Below are 17,946 nucleotides of genomic sequence, written 5' to 3' on the forward strand. Positions count from 1 at the left end.
GGCACTGTATGGCTACATGTATGTTTTTCCAGTTGGCACTGACCCCCACATATCCCCAAAAGGAGCCTTACATTGATGTCCCTGTTTTAAATTGTCTCCTGGGTACAATATGTGCATTTTGCAGGACTTTCACCTGGGCAATTTCATGATGATATCCATATATAGTACACATGCCCTTTCACAAGCTGTGTTAATCACTCCTTTTTATTTGGATTTTCCTTTCTTTTGTACAGGCATTATTTGTGGCACCTGGCATACTTTTTTTTGTGTCAGCAGTTGGTATGTTTCTACTCCTGACCTTTGAGCCACAGTCATCTTTCAGCGACCTTTTCGAAGGACGTCTTATCAGAGATCTGTAACTGCCAATCAATATGTTAACCTGATGTGAAAGTGTCCCAAGTGAGAGTAGCCATGTTTTCCCTGCAGCTGTTCAAACAAAGCAAAGCAATTACTTCTTTGAAGTCTCAGTTTCTCATTCCAATGTCTCTCCATAATTTGTTCTGAAGATGTTCCTTAGGCAGGTTAAAAGTAAACAATTTTACAACACCAAGTTATAGTCCAGCAATTTTATTTTAAATTCACAAGCTTTCGGAGGCTTCTTCCTTCGTCAGGTGAACATCGTTCACCTGACGAAGGAGGAAGCCTCCGAAAGCTTGTGAATTTAAAATAAAATTGCTGGACTATAACTTGGTGTTGTAAAATTGTTTACAATTGTCAACCCCAGTCCATCACCGGCATCTCCATATCAGGTTAAAAGTAGGCAAAGCAAAGTTTCCTTTTCAATCATCCTGAATCTAGTCTCTACCTTCTGAGCCATTACACATTTAGAATTAGCTACAGGACTATCAGTAATTTGTCTTCTGGAAATCTTGAGAAAGATATTCCAGTTTACTGCATTTTTCACCTTTTTTTGCTTTAAATAAAAGAGGTTTCTTATTTCTTCCTCTTCTTACTCACTCCAACACCTCTCTAAATTAAAGTGCCATATGATTGATATAAGCTGGGGTGTGGGAGAAACATTGCCTCCTTTTGATTTACACTTTGTTAATTTTGTCCCTAATGTTCAAGAGTTAAATCTTTTCGAAATAAAATGAGAGATTAGCGATTTAAAGTTTTGAAAATTTTCTTCTTGGGCAGAAGCACTGTCATTCCTGAAACTTAATTGAATTTAGAAATTATGGAATTGACCAGTGGTTCAACTATGATCTTATTGAATGGTGGAACAGACTTGAGGGGCCAAATGGCCTACTTCTGCTCCTATTTCTTATGTTTCTTATGGTTCTATTGTAGAATAGTATAGGATTGATTTGGATCACTTGTGTTCAAATAGTGCGACTGACTACTATTTAAACTCAATTTCTTTCAGTTAGCAAGTTTCACTCATTATTAACTAGATATTAGATGGAAAACTGCAGTTGTGGTGCTTTCTATCGAAAAGTATCATTGATCTTGGTAAAGTCATCTACTCAGACCACCCTCCCTCTGAGCTAGAGTAGAAAGTACAACATTGAGTGGCAGAGTAGGAGTTGGATAAGAAAAATATCCATAAATAATGCAAATTAATAAATATATGTCACTTCTCCAACTCTCTGATAAACTGAAACAATTACAAGTTTCAGTGTTGAGTCTAAAAGACAATTTTGACTTAATTTCTGTCTAAATCTAGCAAATCTCAGTTTAGGCAAATGATTAACTTTGAATAGACTCAGACTTTTCCTCTGGATGTGCACTCTCTTTTGGATAATGCACTGAAGATTATTCCATATTGTGGCTTACAGGAGATGAGCTTATTTCATTATGATCATGGAATATGCACTAATACTCACCATAAATGTAAGTTTTGTTATGTCTCTTTCCAGAGACACCATTTTTATAATCCCCTAAAGAAGAATATTACATTTTAATCTCTTACACCTGATCCAACAGTAAGCCATGCAGCTATTTTTCAGTTCTGTACAGCAAGCCCAAACTACTGCTCATGTAAAATGCCCAGGCCCTTACCTGAACCAAAGCCCACATCCTCATCACCTCCTCTGTCTTTGCCAAGCTTTTCATTTGACTTACATATCTTTCCATGGCTTCGACCCACCCTACCTCAGCATTCTCCGCTAGATCTATGTCCACACACATGCTCTCCACAAATCCAAAAATGGCTTAATCCTCAGTGGCCACTCCCTCCTTTCCAGTATCAAACTACTATTGCTCCTGGCTTCTGGAACTTCCTCACCAGCATTTTTGCCTTCTCACTTCCCTCCCTGGCTTCAAAACCCACCTTAACATCCTTCTCTTTAGCCTTTCTCTCTCGTTAATCCCTCTGTTTCCCTTTTCTATCTCCTGCTCACTACTTATCCTTTGTCCCCCACCCCATTAAGAACTTTGAGATAGCTCTCTGCACATAGGGAGCACTGTAGAAACTGTCTCACTGTGCTGTTACCATGTTCACTAGTCATATTGTTAAGTGAAAGTGGGAGCAGATTAAAGGGTGAAGTTGATTGTATTAAATTATGAACATTAATTCCACATTTTCGAATTCACTCAAATGTTATGGTTAGATATTTACAATTTTAACAATATTGCAGAATATTAATTTTGATGGACTAAATTATCTCTAATTGCAGTTGCGCCCTGTCCATATAGTATGAATTAAAACGCTGTGGCATTGTATTGACTCAGCACAAATGCGGGTAATTTTAAGTTTTGAGGATAGTGTAAAATGGGCAATATCGGATCGTAGTCAGTGGAAAGAAAAATCGGCGAGATGTGCGACGGGCGGCTGATATCGCCCGTTTTACACTATTACCAAAAATTAAAATTACCCCCATAGTATGTATTTTGTTGGTTGTTCATTTTGGTTTATGTATAAACAAGAATGTTACTTTTAGCATTTTAATTTTCACGTATGAAAAAAGGAAGCATTATATCTTATTACTTGAACACTTGAAATAAATATGGTTTGATACTTAATATAATAAATGGCAATTTTAATAACTATATTTTTCCTTAGTGACCAGTCAAGTTATTCCATGATAACAATTTAAATTACCCAAAAATAGATCCCCTTTGAAAAACTGTCATGGTACAATAGGGCATTTATGCCTTTAGGTTTATTTAATATAATGGATTCCTTCTGTCAACTCTTCACAGCTAATTAATAGGCACTAATTTAATTAGATCCCTGTGGTGCTTCTCTTTACAGACTTGTTCTTAGTGCTGTCTCAGACTATTTTGCTGCTATGTTCACCAGTGATGTTTGTGAAGCCAAACAAGAGGAAATCAAAATGGAGGGCATAGACCCCAATGCACTCTGGGATCTTGTTCAATTTGCTTACACAGGTAAGGTGGAGTGAAGAGTCGTTTGTATACAGTAAATTATTGTACATATTGTAAGGCATAGAATCGATTTTTAATGAAGACACATTACACCCTTGGGCTCAAAACTGATCTTTATGTGTATTAACAATCAATTGACACATTGCTATTTTATTACTTTTCAGCGTTTTTCATATAAGCTTAAAAACAGTTACTTTCAATGGCATTAAATATAAAATATTTTAATGTTGTCCTTAGCCAAAAGGCTGACAAATCAATGATGTTAAAGGCAATGTGTTAATGTCTTCTGCCTTATTCATGAGTGAAAATAAATGTTATTGATATACCATATTTGCACATTCAGTATCCCAAATGCTAACTACTTTTTGAAGTTAATATTTGTACTTTTGATATAAAGGCCTAGAAATTGGTTCATGTTTGCCGCTGGGTCAGACATGGACGGCCATGCCGAAACCGATGGGCAATAGGACCACGCAAAATTGGTCCTCTTGCGCTCTCAGGACATAACCGGCGCGCTGGGGAAATCAATGGCGCCCCAAGAGGCTGTGCGCGGTTGCAAAGAATACGATGATTGGCTGGCGAGGATGCTGGCACTGGAGCATCCGTGAAGTGGGGGGCAGGGGGGAAAGAGATTGGGGGTATGGACGAGGTGTGGTCGACAGTGGCCCGCAGCTTTAATGTGGAGCCAGAAGCAGCACTACTGGTCCTGCCGATCCTACATATACGTAAATAAAAAAACTGTCACTTTCCTTATTGATGACAGCCTTCAGCGGTCCCTTTTAAAGACCACTGGTTTGAATGCTGTGTGTCCGAGAAAACTGACTGCATTGTGCAGGGTGCATGCTGAGGTCAGTCACAAACAAATTTCCAAAGGGGGCCTGATACACGTGTCAGACCCCAATTTTATAGGCAAACACCAGTTTCAGGCTGAATGACGACAGGGCACTCAAACCAATATGGTGTGGGCCACATACCCGGTACAGATGTATCATGTGCACGTAGCACGCCATATTAGACCCTTCAGTGCCCGTTTTTCACCTGAAAAATTTGCGCTGCCCTGTCCAACGTCTAAGCCAATATATCTGGTGAAAGATTGTTATAACTGGTGACATTTGTCATTTTAACTGGGCATGTGAAAAAAGGCACAGGTCATTTTGCAAGTTAGTTTCCCCCATTCTTTTGTGCTTTGCTGGAATATTATTCCCACAGTGCAAACATGCTCTGCTGATAAATAAGTTAGCCGTTTCCCTTTGAGTTTTCTTTCAGAACTTCATGCACTGAAAAAAAAAAGCATATAGCAAATACTGTACTGGCCAATGAACAAATATCTAGTAAAATGCTCCATAAAAGCTGGCTGCTTCATTTTAACTTCTGAACTCATCCTTTTTTTGTAATGATACATGACTTTTGGACGACAGTAATAGTATTGTTAAAGTAGGAGAATGCAGTAATTATACTTGACAAATGGAATGTTCATTATGCTTTAATATTGCAGAAACTCTAGGATTTATTGTGTTACATAAATCGATTTCCAGGTCTCCCAGAAATTTCAGCTTCACATGGATTCCCTTTTTTATATCATAATATCAAACACTTTATCAAATTATTATGTATGTATTAAATTTTGTGTAAAGAGCATGTGTAGCTTTTTAGCAGTTCACAAAATAAGAGCTCTTTTGCACAAATTGCAAATTCTGGAAATATGATTATATTATGCATAATTCATGAATTGTGCTTAGAGAGGTAGAAAATGCATCTTGGTAGTTCGAAACGTTGAAGTATTCCAAAGTTTCATCTACAGCAAAAAAAATACAGTCGTGGTGAGATTTCTCTTGGGCTTATATTTACATTTAAACAAACCAAAAGTAACAGTAATCAACAGCTATGGAGCAACGACTTTTATGTTGCACCCTGTCTTAGTAAATATAATTCAGTCTGGTACTGTAATGTGTACATTTAGCATATAATTTACATTACATTGAAACTTTCCAGTTTATCAATTTTACAGGGTTTCTGGCCTTACGCGATACTATGAGTGTCTCATCCATTCAACATCACAAAGTTAAATTGAGCTGTAAGAGCAGTTAAGAAAGGAATTATTCGATGAGTGCAAAGGTAGAAATCTGTAGTGGTTTGATAAGAAGTAGGTCTTAAATTAAAGCACCTGTCGGCCTTACAATAGAATTGAAGAGATGGCTTGGAAATTAAGCTGCCACACCACTGCCCTTGCTGACAAAGAGTCACGTTAAGCTTCCTACTGCAAGTGTTACCTCTGGCAAAAGTTAATTAAAATTTGGAATCTATATGCTGAGAAAGATGTGATTCATTTAATCTCATGAAAAAAAAAATTGCATAAAAGGGAAACTACTCCCTGTCTTGTAAACAAGCAATTCTATGTGTTATTGATCTGAAATGTTTAAAGGGAACGTGAATGTGTTCAACCATCTCATGCAAAATTTGAATTACATGCCAATACTTTCGATAAAATCTAAGCTTGTTATTGCAGGTTTTGTTGAATGTTGTTTTTGCATTTTGATAAAATTTGCAACAATTTGCGATTTGACCATTTCATTCAATATTAATCTTGAATTCTGGATGGTTATTTACAATCTTTTTAAACAAAGGACAGATTATTTTATAAAACAAAAGTTAAATGGGGAATAATGCACAATGTTATATTTCGAGGCTTAATTCTTTCAAATGTTAAAGAGAAAATAATAGATAAAAGGAAAGAACTAAAAGGAAACAATCTGTTCAAAGGGCTCATCATAAACTGCGATGGTGAAGTTCAGGACATTTATTACCATAGTCTAAATCCTTACACCAGAAGAGATAGGAGCAGGAGTAGGCCATTTGGCCCTTCGAGCCTGCTCCGCCGTTTAATGAGATCATGGCTGATCTGATTTTTATCTCAACTCCACTTTCCCTGCCTTTTCCCCATATCCTTTGACTCCCTTGCTGATCAAAAATTTGTCTAACTCAGCCTTGAATGTATTCAATGACTCAGCCTCCACAGCTTTTTGGGGTAAAGAATTCCAATGATTCACGACCCTCGGGAGAAGAAATTCCTCCTCATTTCAGTCTTAAACGGGCGACCCCTTATTCTGAGACTATGTCCCCTAGTTTTAGATTCCCCCATGAGGGGTAACATCCTCTCAGCATCTACCCTATCGAGTCCCCTCGGAATCTTATATGTTTCAATAAGATCTCCTCTCATTCTTCTAAACTCCAATGAGTACAGACCCAACCTGTTCAATCTTTCCTCGTAAGACAACCCTTCCATACCCGGAATCAACCTCGTGAACCTTCTCTGAACTGCCTCCAATGCAAATTATCCTTCCTTAAATAAGGGGACCAGAACTGTACGCAGTTCTCCAGGTGTGGTCTCACCAGCACCCTGTACAGTTGTAGCATGACTTCCCTGCTTTTATGCTCCATCCCCCTAGAAATAAAGGCCAATATTCTGTTCGCCTTCCGGATTACCTGCTGCACCTGTATGTTGACTTTTTGTGTTTCACGTACGAGGACACCCAGATCCATCTGTACCTTAGCATTTTGGAGTATTTCTCCATTCAAATAATATTTTGCTTTTTTATTTTTCCTCCCAAAGTAGATGAGTTCACATTTTCCCACATTATATTCCATCTGCCAAATTTTTGCCCATTCGTTTAACCTGTCAATATCCCTTTGCAGACACTTTGGGCCCGATATTAGGAGGGCGGCAGGTTCGCAGCGGGGGGGTCGAGTGGGCACGTGGATAACGCGCCCAGTGAAATCGGTGGGTTTGGCACGCAATCGCAGGCTAATTGCAGCCACTTACCTTTGCTTCCAACTTTCGCGCTGGAAAGCTGCGCAGTGGGCAGACTGCGCATGCGCAGCATGAGCTGTCAGCTGGAGGAGACCTATTTAAAGGGGCAGTCCTCCACTGACTGATGCTGCAGAAAATAGGAAAAATTACAGCATGGAGCAGCTCAGGGGGCAGGCTGCTCCCAGGTTTAATGATGCCTCACTCCAGGTATCATTGGATGGGGTGAGGAGGAGGGGGAGGATAGAGATCTTCCCCCCGGCGGGCGGGAGGAAGTGGCCTGCCTCTGCCACCAAGAATGGCCTGGCTTGAGGTGGCAGAGGAGATCACCTGCACCACCAAAATTTCACACACCTGCAAACAGTTCAGGAGGCGCTGCAATGACCTAAGTAGGTCAGCTGAAGTGAGTACACTTACTCATTCCCCTACACTCTGTCTGCCTCTTCACTGCCCCCACCTCACATCTCCTTCTGCACTGCCAACACTATTCTGTCACATTACTCCTTACACCCACTCAAAGCTCATCCTCATCTTACCTGCACTTACTCACCTCGCCAGTACTCATCCCGCCACTACCACTCAACCCAATCCTCATACAATCTCGTGGCTCTATCTCATACTCACCCTCTCGTGCATCTCTTTCACGGTCAGCCTCACTCAACCTGTCACTATCTGTGCTGTAGCCACGGGGTATGCATCACATATGTGCAGTAGGAAGCGTAAGGCAAACGTGTTGTGAGCATGAAGGGGATGCACAAGGGTGTTTGAGGGTTTGTCATGGTTTTTACTTATATTTGATTTCTGATCAACTCACATTACATATTATATTGGCACCACTACTGCCACATCTTTGCGAATCTTGTCTGGTTTGTGCAATAATGCCCTTTCCTGAGGATCACTATGAAGACCCACACCTGATGCCACCCATTGTGTCACTGCAGAGTGGGTGTAGGTGTATTTGCAGGGCTCTTTTGTGCAGACGACTGAGAGACGTCGGCGATGTCCCCGGTGGCACCCTGGAAGGATGTGGAGGAGAAGTTGTTGAGGGCAGTGGTGACTTTGACAGCGACAGATAAGAAGATGGTGCTCGGGCCAACCGGGAGCAGCTCGGCATGAAGGAGGCTGCAGATGTCCACAACTACATGTCGAGTGATTCTGAGCCTCCATGTGCACTGCTGCTGAGAGAGGTCCAGGAAGCTGAGCCTGAGCCTCGGTCTGTGGACCCTGTGACAAGGGTAGTGCCCTCTGTGACGCATCTCTCTCTGCTGTTGCCCTCCCTCCTGCTGTGCAGGTGGATGTGTCACAGCACTGTGTTGTGGAGCTCCACATGTCAGAGGTGGACGGCGTAGCCGGCGAGGCTGGTGATGCTGTTCGCCCTCCGAGGAGGTCATGACTACAGCTACGGCGGCCCCCATCCGGAAGATGTACATCTGAGGGGGTCCGCAAGGTAGGTACATGTGTCTGGACCCCGGGGTAAGTGTGCAAGTTTGTGAATTTTATTGTTAGGAGGAGGGTGGTGGAGGCCAAACTTTGTCCAAAGTGACAGAGTGGCCTCCTGCAATGAGTGAGGGTCTCCCCCACCACCTGTCAAATGGACCTTTGCAGCTGCCACAGGCTGATGGCTGCAACACGTCCATTTCAACTGGGAGTGTTTCCCCCAGTATGGGAAAAAGTCCCAGTTGATCTGAAAATCCCACCCCTCCTAAAATATCAGGTCAATCAGGTCTGTAAACGACCTGAAGTACCTGGTTAATTACTTCAAGTGGCACCTCGCTGGCTTTAATTGCCAGCGGGGGTCCCACATGCGGGGGCTGTGCGCGCACGTCAGCGCGTCTTTGGGGAACCCGGAAGTGGGCGGGTTGGAGCCGGGCTTCAGACCCGGCCCAGATTCCCCGATTTTCGCAGCCCCCCCACCACGAACGCACCCGCTTGGGGGTGCAAAAATCAAGCCTTTTGTGTCCTCCTCTCAATTTGCTTTTCCACCTATCTTTGTATCATTAGCAAATTTGGCCACAAGACACTCTATTCCTTCATCCAAGTCATTGATATATATTGTAAATTGTTGCGGCCCCAGCACTGATCCCTGCAGCACCCCACTTGTTACAGATTGCCATTTTGAAAATGACCCTTTTATCCCGACTCTTTATTTTCTGTTAGTTAGCCAATCCTCTATCCATACCAGTATATTACCCCCAACACCATGAGCTCTTATCTTGTGCAGTAACCTTTTATTTGACACCTTATTGAATGCTTTTTAGAAATCCAAATATACTGCATCCATTGGTTCCCCTTTATCCACCCTGCCCGTTACTTCCTCAAAGAACTCTAAGATATTTGTCAGACATGATTTCCTCTTCACGAAACCATGTTGACCCTCCTTGATTGTATTATGAGTCTCCAAATATCCTGCTACTACTTCCTTAATAATGGATTCTAGCATTTTTCCAATGACAGATGTTAGGTTAACTGGTCTGTAGTTACCTGCTTTCTGTCTCATTCCCTTCTTGAACAGGGGTGTTAAGTTTGCTGTTTTCCAATCCGTTGGGACCTTTCCAGAATCTCGTGAATTTTGGAAGATTACAACCAATGCATCCACTATCTCTGTAGCCACTTCCTTTAAGACCCTCGGATGCAAGTCATCAGGTCCAGGGGACTTGTCAGCCTTTAGACCCGTTAGTTTACCTGGTACTTTTTCTCTAGTGATAGTGATTGTTTTTAGTTCCTCCCTCCCCTTTGCCCCTTGATTTTCTACTATTATTGGTATATTATTAGTATCTTCTACTGTGAAGACAGATATAAAATATCTGTTCAATTCCTCTGCCATTTCCTTGTTTTCCATTATCATTTCCCCAGTCTCATCCTCTAAGGGACCAATGTTTACTTTAGCTACCCTCCTCCTTTTTATATACTTGTAGAAGCTTTAACTGTCAGTTTTTATATTTCTTGCTAGTTTACTCTCATAATTTATTTTCTCCCTCTTTATTATTCTTTTAGTCATCTTTTGCTGTTTTTTTAAAGTTTTCCCAATCTTTGCCATGTTGTATGCTTTTTCTTTTAACCTGATACCATCCTCGACTTCCTTAGTTAGCCATGGTTGGTTCACCCTTTTTGTGGAGTTTTTCCTCCTCTCAGGGATATATTTTTGTTGCGAGTCATAAAATATCTTTTTAAATGTTTGCCATTGCTTATCCACCATCATACCATCTAATCTGTTTACCCAGTCACTTTAGCCAATTCCGCCCTCATTCCTTATAATTGCCCTAATTTAAGTTTAATACAGCAGTTTCAGACTTAAGGGGCTCGATTTTAGGGTCGGGTTTCCTGCGGGTTTCCAGCGGGGGAGCCCCGAAAATCCCGATATGCGGTCACGTGACCGGATCGCGCCGCGATCCCGACCACTTCCGGGTTCCCCGATGACGTGCGGGACTGCGTGCGTGGCCCCCGCTGGTGGGAATCCCGCAGGCAATTAAAGCCAGCGGGGTTCCACTTGAGAGTACTTACCTTGCTTGTTGAGGTCAGTTAATGAGCTGAATCAGCTGTCAAAAGAGGAAGTGTGGGATTTTATCTGCATCGCAGAGTGTTTCACACACTGGGGGAAACAGTCTCTCTCCAACCAGGCGTGTTGCAGCCAGCAGCCTGTGGCAGGTTGCAAGGTGCACTCCACGGGGGAGAGCCCTCACCCACGCAGGAGGCCACCGCGTCACATAGGGCAACCCCTGCCCCCCACCACCCCCCGCCAAGCCAGAGGACAGACCGAAACGAAACCGCAGCCCCAGTCCGAGGAACCACCCACCTACCCTGCACAACCCCTCAGACCAACACCTGCCAGATGGGTGGTGCGTGGACACCCTCGGAGGACGAACAGCATGACCAGCCCCAGCAGCCTCGCAGTCCACGCCGTCCGCCGCAGAGACGTGGAGCCCCCCAACACGGTGTTGTTGCACGCCCACCTGCACAGCAGGAGGGAGGGCTACCGCAGAGAGAGACGCATCGCAGAGGGCACTACCCTCGCCACAGGGTCCATAGACCGAGGCGCAGCTCCCCGGACCTCTCCGAGCAGCAGTGCACACGGAGGCGCAGATTCGCTCGACATGTAGTCGTGGAGATCTGCAGGCTCTTTCATGCCGAGCTGCTCCTGGCTGGCCCCAGCACCAACTGCTTACCTGTCGCTGTCAAAGTCACCACTGACCTCTACAACTTCTCCTCCGCATCCTTCCAGGGTGCAGCCGGCTACACCGCCGATGTCTCTCAGTCGTCTGCGCGGAAGAGCCCTGCAAATACACCTGCACCTACTCTGCAGTAACACGATGGGTGGCATCAATGGTGGGTCCTCATAGTGATACCCAGGAGCGGGCATTATTGGACACAACAGACAGGATTCGCGGAGACATGGCAGTGGTGGTGCCAATATAATGTGTGCTGTTTGTTGCTCTGAAATTCAATATAGGTAACACCCATGGCAAACCCTCCGACACCCTTGTGCACCCCCTTCATGCTCACGAAACATTTGCCTTACGCTGCCTACTGCACATATGTGATGCATGCCCTGTGGCTGCAGCACAGGTGGTGGCAGGTTGAGTGAGGCTGGCCGTGAGGGAGATGCACGAGAGGGTGAGTATGGGATAGAGCCATGAGATTGTATGAGGATTGGGTCGCGTGTTAGTGGCAGGATGAGTACTGGCGAGGTGAGTAGGTGGAGGTAAGATGAGGATGGGGTTTGAGTGGGTATGAGGGGTGATGTGACAGAGTAGTGTTGGCGGTGCCGAAGGAGATGTGGGGTTGGGGCAGTGTTGTGGCAGATGGAGTGTAGGGGAAAGACTTCGTGTTCTCACTGTGGCTGACCTACTGAGGTCATTGCAGCGCCTCCTGCACTGTATGCAGGTGGGCGATACGTTGGTTGCGCAGGTGACCCCCTCTGCCACCTCGAGCCAGGCCTTCTTGGTGGCAGAGGCTGGCCGCTTCCTCCCGCCCGCCGGGTGGAAGATCTCTGTCTTCGCCCTCCTCCTCACCCCATCTGATGATACCTGGGGTGAGGCATCATTAAACTGGGAGCAGCCTTCCCCCTGGGCTGCTCCATGCTGAAATTTGTTCCATTGGTTGCAGCATCTGTCAGTGGAGGACTGCCCCTTTAAATAGAGCGCCTCCAGCTGACAGATCGCACTGCGCATGCGCAGCCCGCCCGACGCGCAGACCAGCAGCGCGGACCCCGGAGGAGCAGGTAATTGATTCCTATTAGTGTGTTGCCTGCTACAATCGCGTGGGCAACCCACTAATTTCACCGAGCGTGTTGACCACGCTCCCGAAACCCAACCCGCCGGAAACCCGCAGGCCTGGTAACATCGAGCCCAAGATCTTTGCTCTCAAACTGGATGTGAAATTCTATCATGTTATGATCACTGCTTCCCAAGGGATCCTTTACTTTGAGATCATTAATTAATCCTGTTTCGTTACCCATTACCAGATCCAAAATGGCCTGTTCCCTGGTTGGTTCCCCAACATATTGGTCTAAGAAACAGTCCCAAATACACTCTATGAACTCCTTCTCAGAGCTACTTTTGCCAATTTAATTTGTCCAATCTCTGTGAAAGTTAAAATCGTCCATGATTATTGAATTACCTTTTTTACAAGCCCCCCCTGATTTCCTGATTTATATTTTGCCCTACAGTGTAGCTACTGTTCGGGGGCCTATATACTACTCCCACCAGTGATTTCTTTCCCTTGCTATTTCTTATCTCCGCCCAAATTGATTCGACATCTTGATCTTCTGAGCCAAGATCAATTCTCACTATTATACCAATTTCATCCTTTATTAACAGAGCTACCCCACCACCTTTACCTTTTTTCCTATCCTTCCGAAATGTTACAACACCCTTAATGTTTAGCTCCCAACCTTGGTCACCTTGCAACCACGTCTCTGTAATGGTCACGAGATCATACCCATTTGTTTCTATTTGTGTCATCAATTCATCTATCTTATTACGAATGCTGTGCGTATTCAAATAAAGAACCTTGAATTTTGTCTTTTTGCCATTCTTTCCTACCCCGGCCCCATTTGCTAGTGCACTCTTATGTTTGTACGCTCTGTCCCTTCCTGACACTCTCGGTTTATCATTACCCCCATCACTTTCCTATACTACTTCCTTGTCTTTTCTCTTCATCAATCTAAACTTCGCCCCACCTGAACCCTCCCCCCTCTATTTAGTTTAAAGCGCTATCTACAGCCCTAGTAATTCGATTCGCCAGAACACTGGTCCCAGCATGGTTCAGGTGAAGCCTGTCCCAACGGAACAGCTCCCTCTTTCCCCAGTATTGGTGCCAGTGCCCCATGAATTGAAACCCATTTCTCCCACACCAATCTTTGAGCCACGCATTCATCTCTCTGATCTGATTTACCCTGTGCCAATTTGCTTGTGGCTCAGGTAATAATCCAGAGATTATTACCTTTGTGGTTCTGCTTTTTAATTTAGTCCCTGGCTGCTCAAACTCCCTCAGCAGAACCTCTTTCTTAGTCCTACCTATGTTGTTGGTACCTATGTGGACCACAACAACTGGATCTTCCCCCTCCCACTCCAAGTCCCTCTCCAGCCCTGAGGAAATGTCCTTAACCCTGTAAACCTGAGGTTAGAATATGTACTGTTTAAATTATACTGGCAATAAAAAAGCTTAAAAGTTCATTAGTTCCTCAAAACAATTTTCAGTCAACTTCTTCTGATTTTTTAATTTTATAACATACTTTGGAAATCGTGTTTTTTGAATGTGCTTCCATTTTCTCTTTTTCACTCTTTATGTTTTCTGTGGTGCGTGTTGTGAGAGGCATCAACATTCAGGATCTTACACTCAGTCTATCCATGATGACAGTCCCATTGAAGGATTACATTTCTGATATAATCACTGCAAGTTTGCAGGAATTCAAATCTTTCATTAATTATTTGGAAATAGCACTTCAGTAAATAGTTCAAGTAAAACTGAAAATTGTTTTGAGGAACTAATGAACTTTTAAGCTTTTTTATTGCCCGTATAATTTAAACAGTTAATATGCCACAGAAATGACTATGATTTAATTTGTTACAGTCAAAAGAAGACCTCATATTCCTTTTTTGTTAAAAACAAGAATATTTTTGGCACAAAATGATTTTTAGTTCAATGATTTTATTGTACTGCACTATCCACTTCAGCCAATCATTCTGAAGCCTTGTTATAGTGTAGCAATGATGTGGAGATGCCGGTGATGGACTGGGGTTGACAATTGTAAACAATTTTACAACACCAAGTTATAGTCCAGCAATTTTATTTTAAATTCACAAGCTTTCGGAGATTTTCTCCTTCCTCAGGCAAATGTTTCAAGAGCTCCTTGAAGCCTACGCATTTATACATATAGAACAATACAGGTGTTTACAGACTGCCCCTGCAACTGCCCGTTGCCAAGGCAATCACCGTGTTCAGACAGAGAGGTGTCACCTGCAGAACTGTTTTTAATATAATGGGTTTTTAATATAATGGGTCATTTGCTGGCTCTCTCTGCCTTCCGGATGTTTCTGCCTCTCTCTGTGTTTTTTTTCTCTTTTTTTTCCCTGTTTGTTTTTTTGTTGAATGTGTATTCGGGGGTTCTGCAGGTGACACCTCTCTGTCTGAACACGGTGATTGCCTTGGCAACGGGCAGTTGCAGGGGCAGTCTGTAAACACCATGTATTGTTCTATATGTATAAATGCGTAGGCTTCAAGGAGCTCTTGAAACATTTGCCTGAGGAAGGAGAAAATCTCCGAAAGCTTGTGAATTTAAAATAAAATTGCTGGACTATAACTTGGTGTTGTAAAATTGTTTACAATAGTGTAGCAAGTTCACTTGTTGATTCATAATCCACTTATAGAGATAGACACTATGAAAACAGATTTAGAGCTTGAAAATTAGACTTACGGGATGGTTCTGGTGATTCATTTGTACATAGTCACACGTCTGTGTAACAAATGGAATTCAACACGTCTCAAATTTTGTGGCTTTTAGTTACCTGATTTATCTTGTCTGCCGTGAACAGCCGTAGCCAATGACCCAACTGACAATCTGTCTAAATGAAAATAGTGCTGGCGTGTAGAATGAGATCGGGGTATTGAAGTATTTCTCGAGAACGTTGTGACATGAGAGCTAAATGACTCAGGCAGTGTTCTTTCAGTTTACAGTGTATTGTATTGACAGATTGAAGAGTTTCTGTTCAAGTCCGATTCCATTAAAACTGGGTACATTTCAAGAATTTAGGGCTTGATTTGGACCATGCTTGAGAGATTTGCGAAGAGTGCCATTCAACAAATGAGAAGGATTAACACATTGGATTCCAAATCAAATGCACACAGCTCAGAAAAACACCCCAGAGAATGTCTTAAAAAAATATTAGGGCTGAATTTCCTTGTCTGTTCCAGGCGGAATCTCGCCTTCACTCTGACGGGAGTCCGTCAAATCAGCTTGGAAATAGACTAGGTCCAGGATACACTGGATCATCACCCAAGCTGGAATTTCCTACTCGGCCTTATAAAGAGCACAGCCAGGAGTGGGCACTCCCTATGCTGTGAGTTTCCATAGCCCAAATGGGACTTGGCGTATGTCTGGAATGCCAGTTTGCCCATTGGAATGAGGTGTACCAGCACCCAGGAGGGTCCATTGAGACCAGGGAAAGAGGGGTTGGGAACAGTTTAACCCAGGGTAGCATCCTGGACTGCTGAAGATGAGGGCATTTTTTTTAAGGGGTAAGATGGCCAAGGAGGGGCAGAGAAAAGGCACCTCTTCTCCCCGCTCATGCAGGTGAGGTGCCCTCCTCCCCCCCCACTGACCACTCCCAACTCGGGCATGATCAGCATGGGAAGGGACAGGTGAATGTGATCCTGGTATAACTGATAATTTTCAGGCCCATTATCTGGAAAATAAATGATAATTTTCCACAATTTGCTGTTGACCAATAGACTAGCACTGCCTCCAAAATATCAGTCAAGAAAGCAACGTCCCTGAATTTTTTTTAAACATAACGAACACAAAGATATTTTATTGAACAGATGTAACTTTAATGGCAGGGAATGTATTCAAAGGCTGTATCACCCACACTTTCAGTATTTAATTATATTGTATGATGGAGAGAAATTATTTCCTCTGGTGGGGGGAGTCCAGAACAAGGGGGCATAACCTTAAAATTAGAGCTAGGCCATTCGGGGTGATGTCAGGAAACTCTTCTTCACACAAAGGGTAGTGGAATTCTGAACACTCTTCCTCAAAAAGCTGTTGAGGCTGGGGGGTCAATTGAAAATTTCAAAACTGAGATTGGTAGATTTTTGTTAGGCATGGGTATTGAAGGTTATGGAACCAAAGTGGGTAGATGGAGGTAGGATACAGATCAGCCATGATCTAATTGAATAGTTGGACAGATTCGTGGGGCTGAATGGCCTACTCCTGTTCCTGTGTTCCTATTTCATTAGCTCATGTAGGCTACACATTCATTTGATTCTTGAAATAGTTATAGCCATTAAAATGTCTTTAAACATCATTTTTTTTTAAAGTGTATCATGTTTTGTTTTTGATAGTTTAGTTTACTGCTGGAGTTCATACGTAGTGTTATCACTGCTAAATATTTGTAAAAATATGCTTGTGACCACCGACTTTATTTGTGTAGCTTCCCGGAAGTATAGATTTTTTTCAATGTTACAGTACTAAACCACAGCTTACAATGAGGTCATCTGACAGGAAAAAATTGTTTTACATAAATCATGAAAGCCTGAAATGAGACAATGCAAATTGACTCTTCAAGCCAACTCTTCCCAATTGTCTAATTGGCATAACTAACACTAATTGGGGTTTTCCCCAACAGAAAGAAAAAACATGCATTTATATAGCGTCTTTTACAACCTCAGGATATCCCAATGTGCTTCACAGCCAATAAAGTACTTTTGAAGTGTAGTCACTGTTGTAACGTGGGAAACAACAATACTCGTACATACATATACATTATAGACTGGTTGAAAAAGTTCCCACAATTTTATATTTGGTGAGTGGGGAAAAAAAGTCTGCAATGGAAATTTTTTGTTTCTTCCACATAAATTGATAACTGGGCCTGGAAACATGTTTAATTCATACTGCTATGTAAATTCATACCAGTTGATGGATGCAAAAATATTTAGATATGCACGATTTATGGTCAGTACTGCCTGATAAATGAAACACTTATGATATGTACTGCTCAGCTTTCCAGTCTCTTTTTAAAAAAAAATAATTCACAAATAGACCAAATATGCCACACATTTTGCTTCAATGTGAAGTAGTTTTGGCTTCAAGTCGGTGCGAAACTTCATTGTGTAATTTGGGCATAAAGTCACTCTTAAGTACATTTGGGCGTGTGAGACCACCTGGGCTTTGCGCTCAATGGTGTATAGTCAAATCTTAAAACATTCCCAGGTTATTCATTGGACCATCCAGTAATGTTAGACGAGAACCAATGCTCTTGTCAGCTCCCCCCTAACATTAAAGTTTAATCTGCATTCAGATGCCATAGAGTTGTTCCATGAAAGCACAGAGAGCCATTAAACCCGGCCAGAGAGCATTGTGCAAGCCAGCAGTATAACTCAGGTTTTCCAGCCCTTTGTTGAGTTATACACACATCATTCTAAGTCAGAAGGTCGTGGGTTAAAGTCCCACTCCAGAGACTCAAGCACATTATCCAGGCTGACACTTCAGTGCATTACTGAGGGAGTGGTGCACTGTTGGAGATGTCTTCTTTTGGATGAGACGATAAGCCGAGGCACTGTCTGCCCTCTCAAGTAGATGTAAAAGATCCCAC

The 17,946-nt window shown here is 42.9% G+C and overlaps 1 protein-coding gene across 1 annotated transcript in view; it reads left to right on the forward strand.

Annotated features, from left to right (window-relative positions):
* Positions 1-17,946, forward strand: part of LOC137322595 (kelch-like protein 1) — a 279,032-nt gene that overhangs the window by 131,587 nt on the left and 129,499 nt on the right. Inside the window, exon 3 of the mRNA XM_067985502.1 lies at positions 3,197-3,333. Within this exon, the coding sequence (XP_067841603.1) occupies positions 3,197-3,333 (137 nt within the window). The remainder of the gene's footprint in view (positions 1-3,196; positions 3,334-17,946) is intronic.

Source organism: Heptranchias perlo, chromosome 6, assembly GCF_035084215.1.
Source record: "Heptranchias perlo isolate sHepPer1 chromosome 6, sHepPer1.hap1, whole genome shotgun sequence".
NCBI classification, from domain to species: domain Eukaryota; kingdom Metazoa; phylum Chordata; class Chondrichthyes; order Hexanchiformes; family Hexanchidae; genus Heptranchias; species Heptranchias perlo.